The 20577-nt window shown below is 61.9% G+C and overlaps 1 protein-coding gene across 2 annotated transcripts; it reads left to right on the top strand.

The window, feature by feature from the left end:
* The first annotated feature begins 123 nt into the window (after nucleotides 1-123).
* Nucleotides 124-19955, top strand: RAB35 (RAB35, member RAS oncogene family). Of its 2 annotated transcripts, XM_055146645.1 has the most exons (6): nucleotides 151-369; nucleotides 7360-7410; nucleotides 10495-10618; nucleotides 15235-15359; nucleotides 15448-15572; nucleotides 18434-19955. In XM_055146645.1, the coding sequence occupies exons 1-6, from the start codon at nucleotides 318-320 to the stop codon at nucleotides 18560-18562; spliced, it is 606 nt and encodes a 201-aa protein (XP_055002620.1). In that variant the 5' UTR covers nucleotides 151-317; the 3' UTR covers nucleotides 18563-19955. The 2 variants fall into 2 exon arrangements, with proteins under 2 accessions (XP_055002621.1, XP_055002620.1); XM_055146646.1 differs by lacking the exon at nucleotides 15448-15572 and having other exon boundaries at nucleotides 124-369.
* Nucleotides 19956-20577: the final 622 nt, after the last annotated feature.

The raw sequence follows: 20577 nt of genomic DNA, 5'->3' as shown, positions 1-20577 counted from the left end.
GGGAGGGCGCGGCCGGGCGCCACGGCGGCTGCGCGGAGGCGGGGCCGGCGCGGCGCCTGCGCAGTGGCGGGGCGGGGCGGGAAGGAGCGCGGCGGCGGCGGCGGCGGCGGCAGCGGCGGCGGCGGCGGCTACTGAGGAGGAGGAGGAGGAGGAGGAGGAGGAGGAGGGGGAGGAGGGGGAGCGGAGGGAGGTGTTTCTGTCAGTTCCGGCTGTTTGTTCGGGAAGTGGATCCGCCGCGGCCGGAGCCGCCCGGACGGAGCTGCGGATCGCGAGGCCAGCCCGACCCCGCCCGCCCGCGCGCGCCGCCCCCGCCCGCCATGGCCCGGGACTACGACCACCTCTTCAAGCTGCTCATCATCGGCGACAGCGGTGAGCGCGCGGGGCGGCGGCGGCGGGCGCGGCCCGCGGGCCTCGGGCGGCCGGGGCGGCGCGCGGGGCGGGCCCGGGGGCGCGCCCCGAGGGGCTCCGGGCGGCGCCGCGCCGGGGTCGGGGCGCGGGGCCGAGGCGCGCGGCGGCCGCGCTCGGGGCCGGGGCGCCGCCGCCGCCGCCGCCTCACGTGTGACCTTGGTCGAGTCGCGCGTTCTCCGGAGTTGGCGGGACCCGGGTCCGAGGGGCGGCACTCAGCGTCGCCCCGCGCCGTGACCTTGGGCGAGTGGTTCGGCCGGCCGAGCCCCGGCGCCCTCGGCGGGGAGGCGGGGGGCTTGCCCGGCCCGGGGGGCGTGAGCGGCGGGAGCGGCGCCCGCGCCCCGGGGTGGCCGGCGCCGGCCTCGCGGCCGCGGCTCAGTCTCCGCCTCTGTGCAATGGATCAGCAGCCGGGCCTGCCCGGCCGGACCGCGCGCCTTGCCCGGGGCAGAGTGCGCGCCCCCCGCCCGGCGCCCGCGGAATGAATGAGGCGGCCCGCGGGGAGCAGGCGCGGCTCGGGACCCGGAGGAGGGTGCGAGGGTTTCCCCGGGGAGCAGGTGTGTGGGGTGACCCAGGGTTCAGAGCGGTTTATGGGTGTCTAGCCGGAGAGCGCACGGGCGTGTAAGTCAGACACGCAGTGTAGTGTGGACACGGGTCACGTGGCTGGAGACAGACCGCAGACCGGCGTTGAGGACCAAGGGTGGGGGGGCCGTCAGATGTGTAAGACTCAGGCGTGTGTGTGTGTGTGTGTGTGTGTGTGTGTGTGTACACGGGGGCGATGTCAAGGAAGTGGGCAGTCAGACATACAGTGTAGTGTGGACACGGGTCATGTGGCTGGAGACAGACCTGCGTTGAGGACCAAGGGGGCCCCATCAGATGTGTACGATGCAAGTGTGTGTGTGTGTGTTGTGTGTGTGTGTGTGGTGTGTGTGTGTGTGTATGGGTGTTTGGGTGTATGGGAGGATGTCGGGAGCGGGAGGTCAGACACTCAGTGTAGTGTGGACACGGGTCACGTGTCTGGAGACAGACTTCAGACCGGTGTTGAGGACCAAGGGGGGCCCCCATCAGATGTGTTGGACCTAGACGTGTATATGTATGGGGGGATGTCAGGGGAGTGGGCGGTCAGACATGCAGTGTAGTGTGGACACGGGTCATGTGGCTCGACAGACCTCAGACCGGCCCCATCAGATGTGTAGGACCTAGGCGTGAGTGTGTGTGTGTGTGTGTGTGTGTGTGTGTGCGCGTGTACATGGGGGGATGTCAGGGGAGCAGGCGGTTAGACACTCAGTATAGTGTGGACATGGGTCATGTGGCTGGAGACCAGAGTTGAGGCTCAAGGGGGCCCATCAGATGTGTAGGACATAGGCGTGTGTGGGGGGCGGATGTCAGGGGAGTGAGCGGTCAGACATGCAGTGTGGTGTGGACACGGTCATGTGTCTGGAGACAGACCTCCGACCGGCCCCATCAGATGTGTAGGACCTAGGCGTTGAGTATGAGTGTGTGTGTGTGTGTGTGTGTGGGTGTGTGTATGTGTATGTGGGGGGATGTCAGGGGAGCAGGCGGTTAGACACTCAGTATAGTGTGGACATGGGTCGTGTGGCTGGAGACCGGAGATGAGGCTCAAGGGGGCCCATCAGGTGTGTGGGACATAGGCGTGTGTGTGTGTCGGGGGGTGGGGGGGATGTCAGGGGAGTGGGCGGTTTTGGTCTCCCTGGAGGGCTGGGCCGGGATTGTGGTCGGTGGTTTGGATCAAGTGAAGGATGGCTGAGGTTTCTGTGGTTCCCGGTGGACGGTGGGGGGGGGGGGGAAGTTTGGGGCTAACTTGGGAGTGGAAGAGAGGCTGAGGTTGGGGGGGGGTGCGATGGAGGGAGGGCAGAGTGCAGGCCGGGTCCATCATGCTCCTGACCTTCCTCAGCGCCCGTGTGGCCCGAGGCTTGGAGAGGACCTAACTTCAGTCTTGGCCTCGGTCCTGAGGCACTGGCACCAGGATGGTTTTCTCTTTGGGTGGATGGGGGTGGGGGGCACACCCAGCGGTGCTCAGGAACCACCCAGGCAGGGCTGGGGGCACTGTATGCAGTGTCAGGGGTCTGTACCCTCTCCCTGGCTCTGGACCTGTGCTCTGACACTCCAAAAAGGAGAACCTCCACCCAGCAAGACGCCGCAGCTTGTGGCTGCTCCCGTGTGCCGGGCCCAGGGGACGCTCTGACCCCCTGCCTGATGCCCCGTTACGTTTTGCGTGGGGTGTTGGTATTTTCCCCCTCGGTGGTCAGGTGTGCAAGGAAACTCACAGGGTCAGGGTGAAGGTGGCCTGGCTCCTGGGTCAGTCTGAGCACAGAGTCCTCGTGTTGTTGGGGGGACCCTGGGGCTGGGTGACTGCGCTTCTCCTGACAGTGAGCTGATGCCCCAAACGGAAGGCTCTAGAGACGGAGAGGAGGGTCGTGTGGATGTTCCATCCGAGCTTTGGCAGCTGAGCGCAGAGACTGACATCACGCCGCCCCTGAAGTGGGTGCCCGCGGATGCTTCCCTGAGGGCCACCAGTGCTGTCCCAGACACTCGTGTGGTTCGTCAGATAAGGAAACGCAGGCCCAGAGGCGCTGGCTGATTCGCCCAGCGTGGCAGCTTGGCAGAGGCCGATCCGGGAGTTAATGCACGTGGATGCTGTGTGAGCAGCTGGTGTCGGGCCTGGCAAACAGTGGGGCCTCAGTGAGTGTCAGTCTCTTCCTGCATAAACCTCCGGTTCTTCTTCCCACTCGGCCACATTGTACGCACTTCTGGAATAAATCCCCTCAGCTTCTGCGGCTCATCTTTTTGCCCGAAGTTCTACCCTCTCTCTCTCTCTCTCTCTCTCTCTCTCTCTCTCATGCTTTTCTCTTTATGGGGGCATGCTGAGGCCACAGTTGGCGATGCTCAGGGCTTCCTCCCGGCCCTGTGCTCAGGAGTCACTCCTGGCAGTGCTGGAGGACCGTGTGATGCTGGGGACTGAGCCCGGGTCATCTGTGCAAAGCCAGCTCTTTACTTGATGTTCTGTCGCTCCTGGCTCCTCGTGTACTTGTCTGACGTTGACTCGCACTTGAAGTAGCAGCTCGTCAGGCCAGCTGGGCCAGCCATCCTTGTGCCTTGGAACCTGGAGGCCAGAGGGGCCGTCAGAGATCTAGGGAAGGCCTTCCACTCGGCCACGCGTGAAGCGAGACTCAGAGAGGAAGTAACTTGTCCGAGGGTATACAGTGAACTAGTTCTTGAGACATGGGTTAAAATCAAACGCTTTACTCCAAGAGCTAAGGTTCTGCAGCATTTTATTTTATTGTTTTGGTGTTGGGCCACACCCAGCAGTGTCCAGGTCTTACCCCAGGCTCTGCACTCAGATCACTCCTGGCAGGCTCTGAGGACCTTGTGGGGTGCTGGGGATTGAACCCTGAACTTGTGGGGTGCTGGGGATTGAACCCTGAACCCTGGTTGGCTGTGTGTGTCCAAGGCAGATGCCCTACCAGCTATACTAGCTCTTCTGCCCTGAAAGGTTTAGAATCGCAGCAAAGATGAGTTCAGGAGTGAGATCCTAGGAGGAGCTGGCCCGAAGGTGGGGACTCGTGTGAAAGGCGGGATGGGTTTTGGGGCCCCACCCAGCAGCATTCAGGGGTCACGTCTGGTGGTGCTCTGGGGACCGTGCACTGCTGGGGAGCAGATCAAGCTTCCTTTATGCAAAGTGTTCAGGTGGGGACTTTTTGTGCAGGTGGCTTAAGAACCAGAGAATCTGTATGGCCCAGAGGCAGAAGGTAGGGGGGCTGGCGTGGGGGGCTTGGTCTGCAGTGGGGTGTAGGGATTTTCAGTGGAATGAATCTATGAATGAGTCAGGGTAAGTCAGTGTCCTGCCAGGAGGCACCCAGTGCCGAGGCTCTCGTGGGGAACCATGGCGGGGCTGCCGGCTGCTGGGCTGTCAGGCTTCTAGCTGGCGGCTCGGGCTGTGGCGAGGGGAGGCTGGTGCCTCTCACTTCCTCCGGGAGGCCCGTCTGGGCGGAGAGTGGTAGCAGAGTGGCCAAGGAGGCCTCCGCCAGGGATATTTTGGAGATGCCATTTCTGGAGCTGCTTTCAGGGAGATGCACTTCTCAGGGTGGATTTCCCTGCCTCCCCGAGGGAAGGGCAGGCAGTGGCGGAGCCCGGGTCAGGCCCGGAGCGGCGGTGACTGTGAGTGGCCCGGTCCTCCCGCGGCCCGGTGGTCTCCAGCAGCTCTGCAGAGAAGTCCAGGGGAGGCTAAGGGGGTCTGCGCTGCTTGTTGCTTCACACACAGGGAACTCCTCTCTGATCTGAGATATAGTTTAATTACAAAAACAACAACAGAAAAGGACTCTGCGGTTCCCCCAGAAGTTTGGAACCCCCGTCCTGTCTCCTGCTGAGTGCTGGAGTGGGGAGAGGGCTGTGTTCACTTACAAACCCACCCAGCTGCGTCCGAGGTGCCTACTGAGTGCCAGGCCTGGCTGACAGGCCCTGCGCGTGCGTCCCCAGGTTGGCAGGTCCCCTTCCTGAGCCACTCACAGTGCCCCTGGTGTCAGCTTTGCGCTGAGTAAGCAGGCCCAGGAGGCTCCAGAAGGAAGCAGAGGAGCTGCAGGGCAGTGGGTGTCGGCACGGGGCAGAGCACGGTGAGGGACCCAGCCCAGGACACGGGCGCTCCTCGGGCCCGGCAGGAAGACGGCAATGAGGAAGTGGCCGTGAGCAAGAGCGCGGCCGGCCCGAGGCCTGAGCAGCAGGTACTGTGGGTCCAGGGCTGGTGTGCCCGGGCCTCGCCTCCAGCTTCTCCGTGAAGGCGGGACCCAGGTCCATCCCCGGGTGACAAGTTCTGGGCCTCCCTTCAGGACCCGCTCACTTGGAGAACCCGCGGGAGGTCGGCGAGGGCAGCTGGGGTTGCCCGCGGTAGGGAAACGCCGTGCGGGCGGGGCGGCACTCGCGCCCTCCCTCAGCTCTCCCCGCGGACAGGCACGTGCACCCTCGGGACCGCCCGAGACCCTGGGCGAAGGTGGCGTCGTGTCTGGCTTCGATGGCATCCAGGGGCTCAGTCTCACCCGAGCGGAGCCTGGGGGCTGCTCTCGCTCTCTGGATTCCACTTCCTGAAACGGAGGGAGGACTCCGGGCAGTGTCAGGGAAAGAGCTCCAGGGCCCCGGAGTGGCCAGCCAGAGCCCAGTTCCCTCTGCGCTTCCTGCAGGCCTTAGACCAGCCGCTTAGCTGTTGCTGCCCTCTTTTTTTTTCCCCCCTTTGGATCACACCCGTCTGTGCTCAGGGCTCACTCCTTTGTGTTCAGGCATCATTCTTGGCAGGGCTCAGGGGCCAAGGTGTGCCGGGGACCTAACCTGGGTTGGCCACATGCAAGGCAAGCACCCTACCGGCTGTACTATCAACTGACTTTTCTTCCCTCCCCTCCCCTCCCCTCCCCTCCCCTTCCCTCCCTTCCCCTCCCTCGTGGTACCAGGAGTCAAACCTAGGGCCTCACAGAAGTCTGGCAGGAACTGTACTGCCGAACTCCATCCCCAGCCCAGACCGCTTAGCTTCTTGGTTGCTTCATCCTTGTTTGTTTGTGTAGGGGCCATGCCTGGTGGTACACAGAGCTTACTCCCGGCTCTCGCTCAGGAGTCACTCCTGGCAGGACGTCGGTGTCGTTGTGGATGGAACCCGGCTCCGCTGCATGCGGGGCGAGCGCCGTCCCCCCCTGCGCTGTCGCTCCGGCTTTCGGTCCCTCATCGCACGGGCTGCTATTGAGGGGCAGGGATGCGACCCAGCGGTGGAGCCTTACACGTGTGAGGCTCTGCATTCAGCTCCTGGCACTGCTCCCTCCCAAGCACCGCCACGAGGGACTGCCGAGCACTGCCGGGTGTGGCCCTCCGAAAAGAGATGCAGGGGCCGGAGCGATAGCACAGCGGGGAGGGCGTTTGCCTTGCACTCGGCCAACCCGGGTTAGATCCCCGGCATCCCATATGGTCCCCAAGCACCGCCACGAGTAATTCCTGAGTGCAGAGCCAGGAGTAACCCCTGAGCATCTCTGGGTGTGACCCAAAAAGCAAAAAAAAAAAAAAAAAAAAGAAAAGAAATGCAGCAGGGAGGGCAGAGAGCGAGGTCAAAGGGCTTGGGCGTTTGCTGGGCCTGGGCTCCGTTTGGCCCCGGATGGCGTTCCCAGAGCTGCCCCGGAACCAGGGGTAACCCCTGAGCACCGCTGGGCGTGACCTCCCTTCTCTCTGGGAAAGAGGCGGTTGGCCCAGTGGGAGTGGCCACCCGCACACCTGCCGCGCAGGAATTCCTCCCTTCTGTGCTCGCTCGGCCCGGCTGGCCCGAGGGGTGGGGGTCGGGCAGGAGGACTCGGGCCAGGTGCCCCCCGCAGGCTGCAGTGTGTGACTCCCAGCTTGTGTGGGCCCTGCCATTCTTAGACCAAGTGGGCCAGGTGGGTGATGCTGCAGGAAGTGAGATGGTCCGAGGCCCGGAGGGTGGCGAGCAGGGCCCCTGGAGGTGAGGCAGACACCACCCGCTTCCCACCCAGCCAGCTGCAGGCCTTGGGCGGGGACTGGTCTCCTCCCCTGCAGAGTAGCCCCGGCCACCTCCAGGCTGCTTTCTAGCCTGCAGCCCCTCGCCTCCCCTCGCTGCGCCCGTGCTGTGCCGTGGCCCAGGACCATGGCTTAGACCCCCTGTGGGCCCACTCCCACTTGGCTGCCCTCCGTGCTGGGTTCCTGTCGTCTGGGCTCTTCCTCGGGGCTGCCGGGGCCAGCCTTCAGCATGCACGGGCTTGCGCCCCGGGCTTAGCCTCCAGGGAGTCTGGGAGCCGCTGGTCTCCTATGAAGAAGGAGAGAAGGCGAGATGGAGTGTGGGAGGTGGTCCTGGCGAGGGGCGGGGGCCGGGGGGGGGTGCCCTGCTGAGCCGCTGCAGGCCTGGGGCTGGCGGGAGGGGATCTGCGCCCGTCTCATCTCCCGCCTTCTCTCCTGCAGGTGTGGGCAAGAGCAGTTTACTGTTGCGTTTCGCAGACAACACTTTCTCAGGTGAGTTGCCCCTGCCTCGCTCTCCTCATCGCCCGGCCGGGGAGAAGTCTGTGTCTCTTGGTCACACAGATGCTTTGGTGGGTCCATTATTTTCTTCCCCAGTGTCGTATTGGGCCGAAACTGATGTAGTTTAAAAAAAAAAAAAAGATCACAAGTTGGTACTTGCCGGTAAGAAATTTCGAACAGGAAGACTTGAGTGAAGTAGAAAATGAAAGTTGTCCCTTCACCTGCCCGTCCGGGGCCCGGCAGCCTGGCTGCAGGGCGCTGCTGATCTCTCCGGTGTCTGCTTCGGGCCGTTCTGCAGCGGCCCCTCACTGGACCACAGACCCCGCTGCTTCTGGCGACTGCCGGGCTGCGTGTCATTCGTTCACAGAGCCCTGGAGAGGGCCGTGGTGCTGTGTCACTGGGATAGGTCGTATAGACGCAGAGCAGCCGGGGCAGGGGCCTGTGCGTTTGCGCTGAGCCTCGCTCGTGGCCGAGTCTTTTGCAGAAGCAGTAGCGGCTCTCGCTGACGGTCCCAGGGAAGGCGGGAGTCTGAAGGGCCCCGGGTCTCCTCGGGCGCGTGGTCTCTGTGTCACAGTGCGAGCCAGCGGAGGGGCATGGCCAGGGGGATCCCGCTCCCCAAGGGCTGGCGGCCTTGCTTCCTGCCAGGGCCTTCGGCAGGCGTGCGGCAGGGACGCCAGTTTTAGGTGACTGTGGCTCGGGACCGACGTGTGAGTTGTGGGGAATTTCCTATGATGTGGTTGAAGGGCCGGCTGCAATTAGGAAGTGATTACATGGCTAATTAGGAAGTGGGTTTTGCCCTCCTTCTCTCCTGGGCTGGCCCCGCACCGCCACTCTCGAGTGGAGTCGGGAAGACCGGGGTCTCCCTGAGCGGCGGCCTCGGGGCGCCAGACCCTCCCGCATGGGAGGAGGGTGCCCTGACACCGTCGGGGTGCAGGACGGGGAGCAGCAGGGAGAAGCAGTTTGTGGTACTGGTGCTGCCTTCTGCCCAGGCTGGGAAACTCTCCTCCTCTTCCTCCTCCCCCCTTCTTTCGTTGCTCCCCCAAACCTCCCAATCCCTCAGCTCCTAAGGGCACTTTCGTGTGCCCCCATCCTGCCACCAGCTGCTTAGCTCTGCTCACCGGTGGCTTGCCTGCGCCTCCCACCCACCCAGGCCTCGGGCCTCCCTCCTGGCTTGGGGTCTGTTGGGGTCTTGCCTCTCGTTGTCCCTCCCCCCCCCCCCCCCGCCCCGTTCCCTCTTTTGGTGGGGGTGTGCTGGGCATGGGATACAGAGCCTCAGGCCTCTACGCCGAGCCGAGGCTCCTGTGGCCTCTTTTTAGCCCACACCTGGTGGTGCTCCTGGCTCTGTGCTCAGAAAACCGTGTCGTGCTGGGGCTGTAACCCAGGTCGGGCAGGGCAGGGCAGGTGCCCGCCCTCTGTCCCCTTCTCCTTCCTGAGCGGCATTTCCAGTGAGGTCTGGCCACCTGGCGCTGGTGCTGGGAGCAGGTGGGACGCTTCTGCTCACGTGCTGGCGGCTCAGCCCCCACGCCCCCGCCCAGACGGGCTCCAGGGACTAGTGCAGTTGCCGCTGGGGGTCGCAGCCCTGCAGTCATGGGGAAAACTCTGGTTTTCAGGCTCCATCCCAGGGCCCCTTCCAGCTTCCTCTCTCGCTGTTTGTTCTCTGGGTTCTGACTCGAGTGTGCGCTTGGCCGTGGGCGCGGCACCAGCCGGCCCCACCCATAGCCGTGGTGTTTCCCAGTGCCTGCCGCGTGCCAGCTGTTGTCTTTCCCCGAGCCGAACTTTCTCCGGGCTTTGCCGCAGCCTTTTCTCACCCAGCTTTCGAAAGTGCTACCTGTGCTTCCTAGCTAGGCCCAGGGTGACTTCCTGTAGAGATCTTCACTGGGACCCGCCCACCTTGAACTTTGACCTTCCGTGCACTTGGTGCACTTCCTGGTGTGTGTGTGTGTGTGTGTGTGTGTGTGTGTGTGTGTGTGTGTGTGTGTCTGTGCCACTATGGCACTGTGTACTCTATGGTCAGCTTTAAAGAGAGTTGGAAGATAGGCGTTGCTTTTCTCTCCCTCCCTCCCTCCCTCCCTCCCTCCCTCCCTCCCTCCCTCCCTCCTTCCCTTCCTCTCTTCCTTCCTTTCTAGTATTTTGGGTCACACCCAGCGGTGCTCAGCGCTTACTCCTGGCTCTGCACTCAGGGATCCCTCCTGTGGGCTTGGGGTACTGGGGTACCATATGGGGATCAAACCCGGGTCAGCCACGTGCAGAGGGATCGCCCTCCCTGCCATACTCTCTCTCCAGCCCTGAGTCAGGCTTTTTTTTTTTTGCTTTTTGGGTCACACCTGTCGATACACAGGGGTTCCTCCTGGCTCTGCACTCAGGAATCACTCCTGGCGGTGCTCGGGGGACCATATGGGATGCTGGGAATCAACCCGGGTCGACCGCGTGCAAGGCAAACGCCCTCCCCGCTGTGCTATCGCTCCAGCCCCGAGTCAGGCTTTTATGTGCCCAGACTGACTTCTTCGGGACAGACATTCTTGCTCCCCGTCCGTACGGATGCCCCAGAGGGCCACTTCCAGGGCCGCCCCTGCTGCTCCCCGAGCCCCTCAGTGCCACCATCACATCCGAGGAGCTGGAGCTCCCAGGAAAGGCCCAGATAGCACCGAGGCCCCGCTCTGCACCCCCAGCCCCGTCTCCCACCCCGGGCTTGGCCTCACCCAACACCTGTGGCTATTTTTGCTACTGTCTCGTGGGCCTGAGACAGCATTCTTCAGGCTGCAGGTCTTAACTTGTTTGTGTGTTAGGGTGTTAGTTTTGTGTGTCCTTTAGATCTGGGGGACTCAGGTAGGCAAGAGAAACCCTGAGCGCATCCTCCGTGCGCCAGTGCCCCAGGCTGCTCTGACTCGGGCGCCTGTCCCCTCCCCGGTGCTCGCCCCTTTAGAGCCTGGTGTCCTTCCTCGCCCTGTGCCTCGTTTCTTTGTAGCTGGCCTGTCACCTCTCCTGGGCGCAGGCCCCTGGCGTGTCTGGCCCTGGCCCTGGAGTGCGTCGGGAGGGGGCCCGGGCCCGGCGTCCCCGCTGACGCGCGTGTGTGTGCAGGCAGCTACATCACCACCATCGGAGTGGACTTCAAGATCCGGACCGTGGAGATCAACGGGGAGAAGGTGAAGCTGCAGATCTGGGACACGGCCGGGCAGGAGCGCTTCCGCACCATCACCTCCACGTGAGTCGGGCGCCCCGGGTACTCGGGTGCTCGGGCGGGCCTCCGAGGCCGAGGGGTCGTGAGCGCCTCATCGCCCCAGGGGTCAGCGCCATCCTTTCTCCGGCAGAGGTGAGGGGAGCCCGGGGAGTGCCGCAGGTGGGCAGTCGCCTCGTCTCTCGGGGCAGCGGGGGGGGGGGGCACCGCCAGCGTGCGGTGTGTGCGGTTGGCAGGCTGGCATCGTGTCACTTGCCCTGACTTCTTCGGGGGGCGACCGGGACCCCTCCAGCAGCAGCACCTGAGCAGCGCTTGGTTGCAAATCAGGAAACCCAGTTGGGGCTGCGTACAGCAGGGGTCAGCAAGGGTCAGCGAGGGGCGGGGGTACAGGGCTCGTGCACTGTTGACAGGGGGTTCCAGAAAAGACCAGGGCTTTGTCAGCAGCAGCTCGGAATTCACATTTCTGTTGTGCTGTGCGACCTTGGGCAAGTTGCCTAAACTCTCTGTTTCAGTTTCCCAGAGTAGCTATCTTTTTTCTCTTCTTTGATTCTGGGGGCACATCCCATGTTGCTCAGGGTTTACTCCTGGCTCTACGCTCAGGGATCACTCCTGGTGGGGCTCAGGGGACCATATGGGGTGTCGGGGACCAAACCCAGGTTGGCTACGTGCAAGGCAAGCGCCCTAAACCCTTACTAGCTCACCGTCTCCTTAGGGACGTCCTGCGTGTGGGTTCCTGCGTGGTGCTTTGGGCTTCTTCACTTTGTCTTTCTTGTTGTTCCGTTGGTTTTGGGGTTGCACCCAGCGGTGCTTACTCCTGGCCCTGCACTCAGGGGTCTCTCCTGGGGGGCTCAGGGAACCGTGTGGGGTGCTGGGGATGGAAGCAGGGTCGGGCACGCGCAGGACAAGTGCCCTCCCTGCTGCGCTGTCGCTCCGGCCCCAGCTTGTCCTCTCATCGCTGTTTTAATGAATCTGTTTTGCGGTTGGGCCACACGCAGCATCGCCTGGGGGCAGGTGCGGGGCCGGGGGTCCCCCAGTATGAGCACCGGCTCCTCTGCTGGTGTCGCCCCAGTCCACAGGCAAGGCGCCTCTGGGGAGCCCTGTGCCCTTTGGTGGCTTTGCTGCTCCTTCGTCTCTGCCGCAGTGGGGTGGCAGCGGGGCTCTCCGGGGAGGTCCTGGCTGGAGCCTTCTCCCCTCGGCGGGGACGGCCCGACCTGGTGCCACGGTGGGGAGGGTGAGGGGTGAGGGACTCCCAGGGCGTCTGGGGACTGGCAGTGTCTGGGGGTGTTGGGGGGCTGGTGGGTGGGTTTGAGTGGCTGGAGGTGCTGCCCCTGGCTCAGCTGTGGTGAGCCCCTGGGGCCTGACCGGGGGTCCCCAGTTGCGAGAGTCGCCCCATGCCACCATAAGTTGGCACCCTTCTCTCTTCGTTGTGTCTCAGCTGCTCCCCGCAGAACCTTCTGGGAGCGCAGCTGGGGTTGGAGGGTCCGTGGGGGGTGGGATTGAACTTTGGGGTGCCCGAGCGTCCAGGCTGGAGCAAGGCCAGGTCCTTGTCCCAGGTTGGGGTAAGGAGGTCTCGGCACCGGTGGGTTCCGGGTGGGCTGAGAGTGTGACTAGGGTCTTCCTCAGCGTCGTTTCATTTACCCGATAAATCGTCCCTCGACAAGAAGACGGAGGCCGGCAGAAGGTGTCTTAGTTTGGTTGGTTAGTCAGGAATTGCATTAAGAGTTCTTTGTTCAGTTTTGTTTTGGAGGGCTACTCCTGGCTTTGTGCTCGGGGCCATGTGGTCCCGGGTCTCATGGGGTTCTGCTGCATGCAGGGAGGGCAGCCGCCGCCCTCTCTGGCGCTGCTGTGGGCCGGCCTGGCCGTGGGGCCCATGGTAGATGCGCTTGTGTTCCTGGTGGCTTCAGACCAGCAGGGACTGGACACGGTTAACTGCAGGAAGCGCCAGGCAGGGCGGTGGGGGGCTTTCAGCTGGGAGCCCCTGTCTTCCCCCCACCGCTGTGACCAGCTCCCCGCAGTGTGGCCAAGGAGCACTCCCGTCCCTGTTGGAGATTGTCACGGTGGAGGCACTTGCCCAGGGACACAGCTACACGGTGACATCTGGGCACTCTGGCTCAATCCCCACCTTCCTGCCTGTCCCTTTCCCCCCGTTGTGGGTGCTGAGGGTCGCCTCATGTCTGAGGCCCTTGCTTTGTCCTGTGGTGGTCACTGGCAGAGGAGGAAGGAGGTCGGGGTGTTTGTCCTCAGGGATTGGGCTGGTCAGGGTGCGGACGCGTGGTCTTTGCCCGTGCCGGGAGTTGGGATCAGCTCGGTGGCCTCGGGAGTTGGGGGAGGAGGGACGTGCCTTAGTACCTGGCACTGGACGTTGGCACCCCAGCTTCAGGCCGGTCTTCCGTGGGCCAGTGGTGACTGTCGTGCTGGGCTGCAAGGATGGGAGAGAGGTGGGTGTCTATGCCACCGTGTGCCGGGTGCAGAGTGCCGCAGTGGTGTATGAGTCTCTGGGCAAAGGTGCCCCAGCGTGGGCAAAGGTGCCCTTCGTGGGCCCCAGCGGGCCTGCTGGTCCCAGGGAGCAGCCGGAGCTTTGTGCCGGGGCCACGCTAGCGGCATCCTTCAAGTCGTCCTCGGCACAGGGAGGTGCAGAGATCAGACAGCCCCTAATCTTTCCTGCTCAGGGCAGGGACCACTAGGCTGAACTGGGTGACCGCGTGGCCCTCCCAGCCGGTCCAGGGGCTGGTGGGGGCAGGCTGGGGTGGGGAGTGGGGCCGGGGAGACTAGTTGGGCTCCTCGGGCTCCGGCCTCTGGGGCTGCCTCGCCTGCTGTCCTTGGCTTCGTCCCCCCGCGTGGACAGCGGGTCCAGGGAGCGAGACTCTGTGGCGGTGACGGTGTCTGGGGGCAGTGGGTGTCCTCGGACCCTGCCCTCCCGAGCCTGTGAGCCGAGGGGCTCGGGGGCCTGGGGAGGAACCTCGGCTGGGTCTGCTGCTGACAGACCAGCTGACGTCACGCGGTGAGTCCTCCTGCCTGCAGGGTGGCTGCTCGGGAGCCAAGCCGGCCCCTGCTGTCCCTGCCACCGTGTGGAGGGGCCCAGGGGCAGGAAAGCGGGTGCCCGTCCGCCTGCTGCAGAGAACTGGATGGAGACGCAGGCAGCGCTTCATGAGCGGTGCCTCTGGCTTATTTCTTGACTGTGTCTGTGGGGAGTGCACGCCCAGTGGGCTCAGAGATCATGGGAGTCTGGACTTTGCCCGGGGAGCCCTGCGGTGCCAGGCCTGACCCTTTGCCTCCGGGAGTCCTTTGCGCCATCTCCCCAGCCCCAGGGGGCTTTTCTCCTTATTCCCGTCTCTGCCCCCGCCCGTTGTTCTTGTGACGGTGGGGTCACCCGCCGGGCCGGGCTGCCACAGAGCAGGGCACCCTGGTCCTGCCTCGCCGCTCCTCCCGCCTCGTCCTGTATCTGCTCCGACTGGCACTGGAGGAGAGAGAACTTTAATTTATTTATTTTTTTCCTCACCTGAGAAATTTTACTGTTATCTCAAGTAAATATGTGAAAAAATATACAACTAAACATTTTCTTCTAAACATAAGAATAAATTTAGTTTTCAATAACCTTTTAGGGGCCTCTAAGAACACAGCTTACGGGGTTAATGCACGTGTTTTGCCCCCTAAAGGTCCAGGTGCAGTCTCCTGAAGTTCATGTTCTTCCAGACATTGCCAGGAGTGATCCCAGGGCAAGTCAGGAGAAACTCCTGAAGAGTTTATGCTGCTGGGCTACACTCAGTGTTGCTCAGGCTTACTCTTGGCTCTGTGCTCGGGGATCACTCCTGGCAAGGTTCGGGGGACCATCTGTGGTGCTAGGGATGGAACTGGGTCAGCCACGTGCAAGGCAAGTGCCTTCCCTGCTGTGCTGTTGCTCAGTCCCTGGAAAAACATCTTTGACTAAAACAGAATATGACGTTCAGATCATATACTGCCTACATTTGAAGAATCATTTGTATTTAAAAGCGTAACAACGGGGCTGGAGCAATAGCACAGTGGGTAGGGCATTTGCCATGCACGCAGCCAACCTGGGTTCGATTCCCAGCATCCCATATGGTCCCCTGAGCAGGGGTAATTCCTAAGTTCAGAGCCAGGAGTCAGCCCTGAGCATCACCGGGTGTGACCCAAGAAGCAAAAAAAATAAATAAATAAATGAATAAAAAAAAAAAGTGTAGGGGCTGGAGTGATAGCACAGCGGGTAGGGCGTTTGCCTTGCACGCTGCCGACCCGGGTTCAAATCCCAGCATCCCATATGGTCCCCTGAGCACTGCCAGGGGTGATTCCTGAGTGCATGAGCCAGGAGTAACCCCTGTGCATTGCTGACCGTGTGACCCAAAAAGCAAAAAAAAATAAAATAAAATAAAAGTGTAACAAGAGCCTCAAGGGAGTTTCAAGCTCTCAGCTGAGTGAACCACGTGTGTGGCCCCCCTGGGCCTGAGGACAGTGGGGTGGAGTGCTGGGCAGCGCTGCCGAGCGCCCCCTCACCCGCTGGGCATTGTCAGCACGGGCAGGCATGTGCCCGCCGCTGTGCCCGGCTGCTGTCAGGCTCGGTCAGGCGAGTCCCACCCCGGGGCGCCTCGGCACGGCAGGGACTCTTACACAGACCTTGGCCCTGACAGGTATTACCGGGGAACCCACGGCGTCATCGTGGTTTATGACGTCACCAGTGCAGAGTCCTTCGTCAATGTCAAACGGTGGCTTCACGAAATCAATCAGAACTGTGACGACGTGTGCCGGATACTAGGTGAGGCTGGCCCGAGCGGGTGGGCCGTGGGGGGCCGGCCGGTGGGGGTGCTCTCGCGGGGCAGGGCTGACTCTGCTTTACTTCGAAGTGGGGAATAAGAATGACGACCCCGAGCGGAAGGTGGTGGAGACAGAAGATGCCTACAAGTTCGCTGGGCAGATGGGCATCCAGTTGTTTGAAACCAGTGCCAAGGAGAACATCAATGTGGAAGAGGTGAGGCGGGGGCCGGGGGGAGGGGCCGGGCTCCCCTCTGCCACCTCCATAGTAAGTGCTCTGCTGACAGGCTCTTTCAAGGGCCAGCTCCCCTCTCAGCCCTTCTCCGAGGGCAGTTAGTCCCATGCTTTATTTTTTATGTTTCTTGGGCCACACCTGACAGTGCTCAGGAGTTACTCCTGGCTCTGCACTCAGGAACCCCTCTGACAGTGCTGGGGATCATACGGCGGGATACCGGGGGTCAAACCTCGGTTGGCTGCTTGCAAGGCGAGCACCTTCCCGCCCCCTGCGCTCTTGCTATCTGGCCCCTAGTCCCACACTTTGTATTTTATTTACTTATTTTTGGATGTTTGGTACTCCTCGCTCCTCGCTGGGTTTTCTGCTTGGGGATTGCTCCCAGCTCGGTGCTCAGGGAACCAGGCAGTGCTGGCCTTGGACCTAGGCCTCCTGCACGCCAAGCCTGCACAGGTGCTGACTGCTCTCTGGCCCATATTCCCACTTACTGTTTTCTTTCTGTTTGGGGGTCACAGCCAGAGGTGCTCAGGGCTTACTCTGCACTAGGGATCACTAGGGATCACTCCTGATGGGGTCTGGGGGACCAAATGGAGCTCTGGGGATCGAACCCAGGCTGGCCATGTACAAGGCAAGCGCCCTACTCACCGTACTCTCCACCTGCCCCTCCCCCACCCCGCCCTTTTTTCTGTAAAACATGTGGGCCAGAGTGATGGTTGATAGCACAGCGGGGAGGGCGTTTGCCTCATACACGGCTGACTTGGGTTTGACCCTCTGCATCCTGTTTGCTCCCCGAGCACCACCAAGGAGTGACCCTTGAACACTGCCGGGTATGGCCCCAACCCTGCCCCCGCCCCCACCAGAGAGGTATAGCATTTAATTTAGAGAAGTTTTGAGGGGGGAGAGAGAAACACACGTTCAAGGGCACATACGGGCTGAGGTTTCAACTTAGCGACCCTCACCCAGCTTGTAGCCTCTCTCCCAGACCCATTGTCTGTCATCCCCCTGCTCAGAGGCATCCCCCGAGGCCAGGTTACTTCCTGTGGTCAGCGGGCACCTGCTTTGAGCCCCGAAGGCTCCTGATGGCCCGGGCGTCCACATAGGCCGAGCCTCCTGCCTGCGGAGTTCCCTTTGCATCTCCTGGGCCTGCTGGGAAATAAATGGGGCTGTGGGCAAAAACCCCAGACCGCTGCCACAAGCCCGGGCCGGAGCACAGAGACTCAGGGAAGCAGGGGTCCCCACTGTACCCCGGCTTCTAATGGACCGTTGTGTTGAGCCTGCGTAGCCCAGGTTTCTCTGGCAGGGACCTGCCTACTCTAGGTCACCTCCTTGGTTCCTTCTGTAGACTTGGGGGCTGGAGGGAGAGCCCTAGCTCTGGGCGGAGTAAGTACTGCAAAGTGTCAGGTGCTTGTGTCACGGTGCTCAGTAGGTGTTCCCTTGGCCTTCCTGGGTGTCGTGGGGCTAGAGCAGAGCCTGACACCACAGGGCCGTCTTGGGATGGTCTCGGGAAGGTTCTGGGCAGGACATGCAGTGAGGTGGCGTGCTGGCTGCCAGCGGACCTCTGCGTCCATCCAGCCTGTCAGCAGGGTAGGGGCACCTTCATCTGGATTTCCGGGAGGTCCCAGCTGAAGGGAAGGGCTTCTTTTCACAGAGGAAAGGTGAGGAGCCCGAGAAAGTGCAGGGGTGGGCCCTGGGCTGGCGTCCAGCTGACTGCCTGCTCCCCGGCCCTGCAGCTGCTCCCCCAGGTGCAAGAACAGCCCCGGAGCACTGCGGGCTGCGGCTCCACTCTCCTCATTTTCTCCCCCAAATGAAGGCTGGGGCCTCGGGAGATGCTCACGGGGGTGGAGTGCTGCTTTGCATGTGGGAGCCCTGGGTTCAGTCCCAGCCCCGCAGAGTCCCCCAGACAGTGCTGGGAGCAGCCCTCCAGCCCTGAGCCGGCAGTAGACCTTGAACACCGCTAAGGTGGCCCCAAACCACAGACATTTTTCTTTTTTCCTTTATGGGTCACACCCAGCGATGCTCAGGGGTCACTCCTGGCTCTGCACTCAGGAGTTATACCCCTGGCGGTGCTCAGGGGACCCTATGGGATGCTGGAATTCGAACCCGGGTTGGCTGCATGCAAGGCGAACGCCCTCCCCGCTGTGCTATCGCTCCAGCCCCTCCAACAGACATTTTTAAAAAGTTTTTAGAGAAGTTAGAAAACCCTTGACATGTTGATTTATTTGGGGGCTGGGGGTGGGGATGGTTTGGGCCACACCTAACTGTGTGCAGGGGCTACTTCTGGGCTCACTCTGTCCGTCTGTCTTTCTGGCCTGGCCTTCCCTTTCGGCTGTTCTGGGGCCACCTCCGTGCAACAGTGCCGCCTGATGATACGGGCAGGCCTAGTGAAGTGCTGCTCGGGCCCAGTGGTGCTGGCAACCACCAGGGACTCCCCAGCCGTGACGGGGTCGGGGGCCACAGTGCTGGGGATCAGACAGGCCTTTGTACGTGCAGGGCATGCATTACGCACCTGGGAGTTTTTTTTGTTTTTTTTTTTTTTGCTTTTTGGGTCACACCCAGCGATGCTCAGGGGTTACTCCTGGCTTTGCACTCAGGAATTACCCCTGGCCGTGCTCAGGGGACCATATGGGATGCTGGGATTTGAACCCGGGTCGGCCGCGTGCAAGGCAAACGCCCTTCCCGCTGTGCTATCGCTCCGGCCCCTTATTTTTGATCATTAAATGGAACAGCTCCCCCAAGGGCGGGCTTGTAGACGGCGCTGGGCTTGGGGGCTATGGCAGCGGGGTGCAGCCCCGACGGGGCCTCCTCGCTGGGTCTGAGGGTGCACCCTGCCTCTTGCACCCGCACAGATGTTCAACTGCATCACAGAGCTGGTCCTTCGAGCCAAGAAAGACAACTTAGCAAAACAGCAGCAGCAACAACAGAACGACGTGGTGAAGCTCACGAAGAACAGTAAACGGAAGAAACGCTGCTGCTAATGCCCCCTGCCCACCGCAGAGACTGCACTTCGGCCACTCCCCGGCCGGGGGCCCGCGGGCTCCTGGGGGACAGGCGCAGTTTTGTGCCGTTATTTAAAGAATCCTCTCCACGTTTTTTGTATCGGGAGGCGCCATCGGCACTTCCTCCCCTCCCCCCTTGAGTGCCAAGAAGGTGTCGGACAAGCCCGCCCCACCCTTCTGGTGCCCCTGCTCCCTGGCCAAGCTGCCCGGGCCCGGCGAGGACAATGCCAGCTGAGCGGACTGATTAACCAGATTTTGTACATAATGTATATTGCTTTAACCAGCCACATCACCCTCGTCCTGCTCTGGCTTTTGCCTCCTTAATGCCAACCTGCTGCAACAAGACCCTTCCCGCCCCGCCCCGCCCCGTCCCGTCTTCGGCAGCCTCCTGAGGAGACAGGATCGTGTCCTGGCCGGGGCTTCCGCCAGCCAGGAGACGCGGAGTGAGTGGGTCCCAGGCCTCTCTCTCGCTCTCCTGCAGGCTGCCGCTGTGCTTGGCGCGGAGGGCCTCTCCGGGGCGCGCGCTCTGTCCCAGCCCACCTCTCCCCCCGCAGAGCCCTTCAGCAGCGCCGCAGGAGTCCCTCCTGCCCCGTGGCCAACAGATCTAGTGTCCTGCCTTCTAGAGGCCCGAGCTACAAACCCGTGGAAGCCCTGGCTTCTAATTTAGACCATCCCATCGCAGTTCCCACAGAAAGGGTGTGTGTGTGCCGGGACAGGGCTTGCGGGGGGGGCTGCGGAGCATTATTTTAACTGATAAAATGAAGCCAAATCAAATTAAGTTCCTCATCCTTATTTTCCTGAGCGGCAGAAGTGGCCTCCCGCTCTGGGGCCAGTGTTTTCAGAAAAGTGAATGGCTTCCTGCCATTGTGGGTTCTTGGCAAAGTCGATCTGCCTCCCTGGCCGCTTTTAAGTAAAGAAGGGGCCTCCCACCTTGTCAGTGCTGTGTCCAGGGCCTCCGGGGGGGCCCACGCAGGGCTGCTCCCTTGGAGCCCGTGGTGAGGGAGGTTGGCAGCACCGGCAGCACTTGGTTCCATGCTTGAGGGTTTCGTAGTGGCTGGGCAAGTATGCCCACCCCACTGTGGCCGGGAGCCAGCTTCTCCCACCTCTGTCCCCCGGAGGAGAAACCGGGGTCACCTGCACTTGATTTCCGCTGCCCCTCAGGACACTTCATTCCCCTTCCCCCTAAAAAAGGATCACGTTACCTGGGAATAACTGAATTCAGCATCATGATGTGTTTTATGAGATTTCTTTTTCCTAGGCGATTTCCAGGCAGTGCTCTGATTGGACAATCATCACAGATCACGTTGCAGATTTTCCATGTTAACATTGTTGATGGGTTTTTAATCAATAAAAGAGCTGGGGTTTCTTCTGACCCGTCTCTCCACTTCCCGAAACCGCCAGCGGCCTGAGGCTGTGACAGGCCTCCCCTGCCTCCGAGCCAGAGGCGGTCTGGGCCTGGGAACTTGGTGCTCTGGGGGGTGCCGCAGGGCAGCCCCGTCTGGTTGGCCAGGAACTGCAGTGTGGCCTTGGCCTCGCTCCCAGGGCCGGGCCCTTCTGGCGGCTCCCGTGGGCCTGGGGAGGCTGTGGCATACTCCATCAGGCGTTCAGGCCGTGCCAGTGTGGCAGTAAGCAATAAGAGAGGGTGGGGGTCCCGGAAACTTCCAGCAGACTAGACTCCACCGTGGCTTCTGACAGCTGGACCTCCAGACCCAGGTGGTGGGTGATTTGGTGACAGTGTGCCTGTTCTGCTGAGTGTCACGCGCATGATTTGGGGGTGAGGGAGGGGGGCTTGGAGGGCTGGATCAATGTCCTGGTGGCTCTGATGTGAAATTCCTGTTGAACAACTAAACTTTTCAATGGTTTGCTAGGAATATTTCTGTATTGAAAGTTTCTAATTATGCTTTTTTAAAAAATACTAAAAATAAAGGTTCAAGCTGCCAAATTTTCTCCTAGGGCCTATTTCCTCTCCTCCAGCCGTGGTGCTCTAGGTGGTC

The sequence above is a fragment of the Sorex araneus genome, chromosome 9, assembly GCF_027595985.1.
Source record: "Sorex araneus isolate mSorAra2 chromosome 9, mSorAra2.pri, whole genome shotgun sequence".
NCBI lineage: Eukaryota > Metazoa > Chordata > Mammalia > Eulipotyphla > Soricidae > Sorex > Sorex araneus.
The sequence above is the reverse complement of the archived record's forward strand: the minus strand, read 5'-3'. Positions and strand labels throughout refer to the sequence as shown.

What these genes read in the sequence shown, in the direction of transcription:
- RAB35 (XM_055146645.1), top strand. Translation starts at nt 318, where the DNA reads ATGGCCCGGGACTACGACCACCTCTTCAAGCTGCTCATCATCGGCGAC. An exon ending in GCTCATCATCGGCGACAGCG is followed by an intron (nt 370 to 7,359) that starts GTGAGCGCGCGG and finishes TCTCTCCTGCAG; the next exon opens with GTGTGGGCAAGAGCAGTTTA. An exon ending in TTCCGCACCATCACCTCCAC is followed by an intron (nt 10,619 to 15,234) that starts GTGAGTCGGGCG and finishes TGGCCCTGACAG; the next exon opens with GTATTACCGGGGAACCCACG.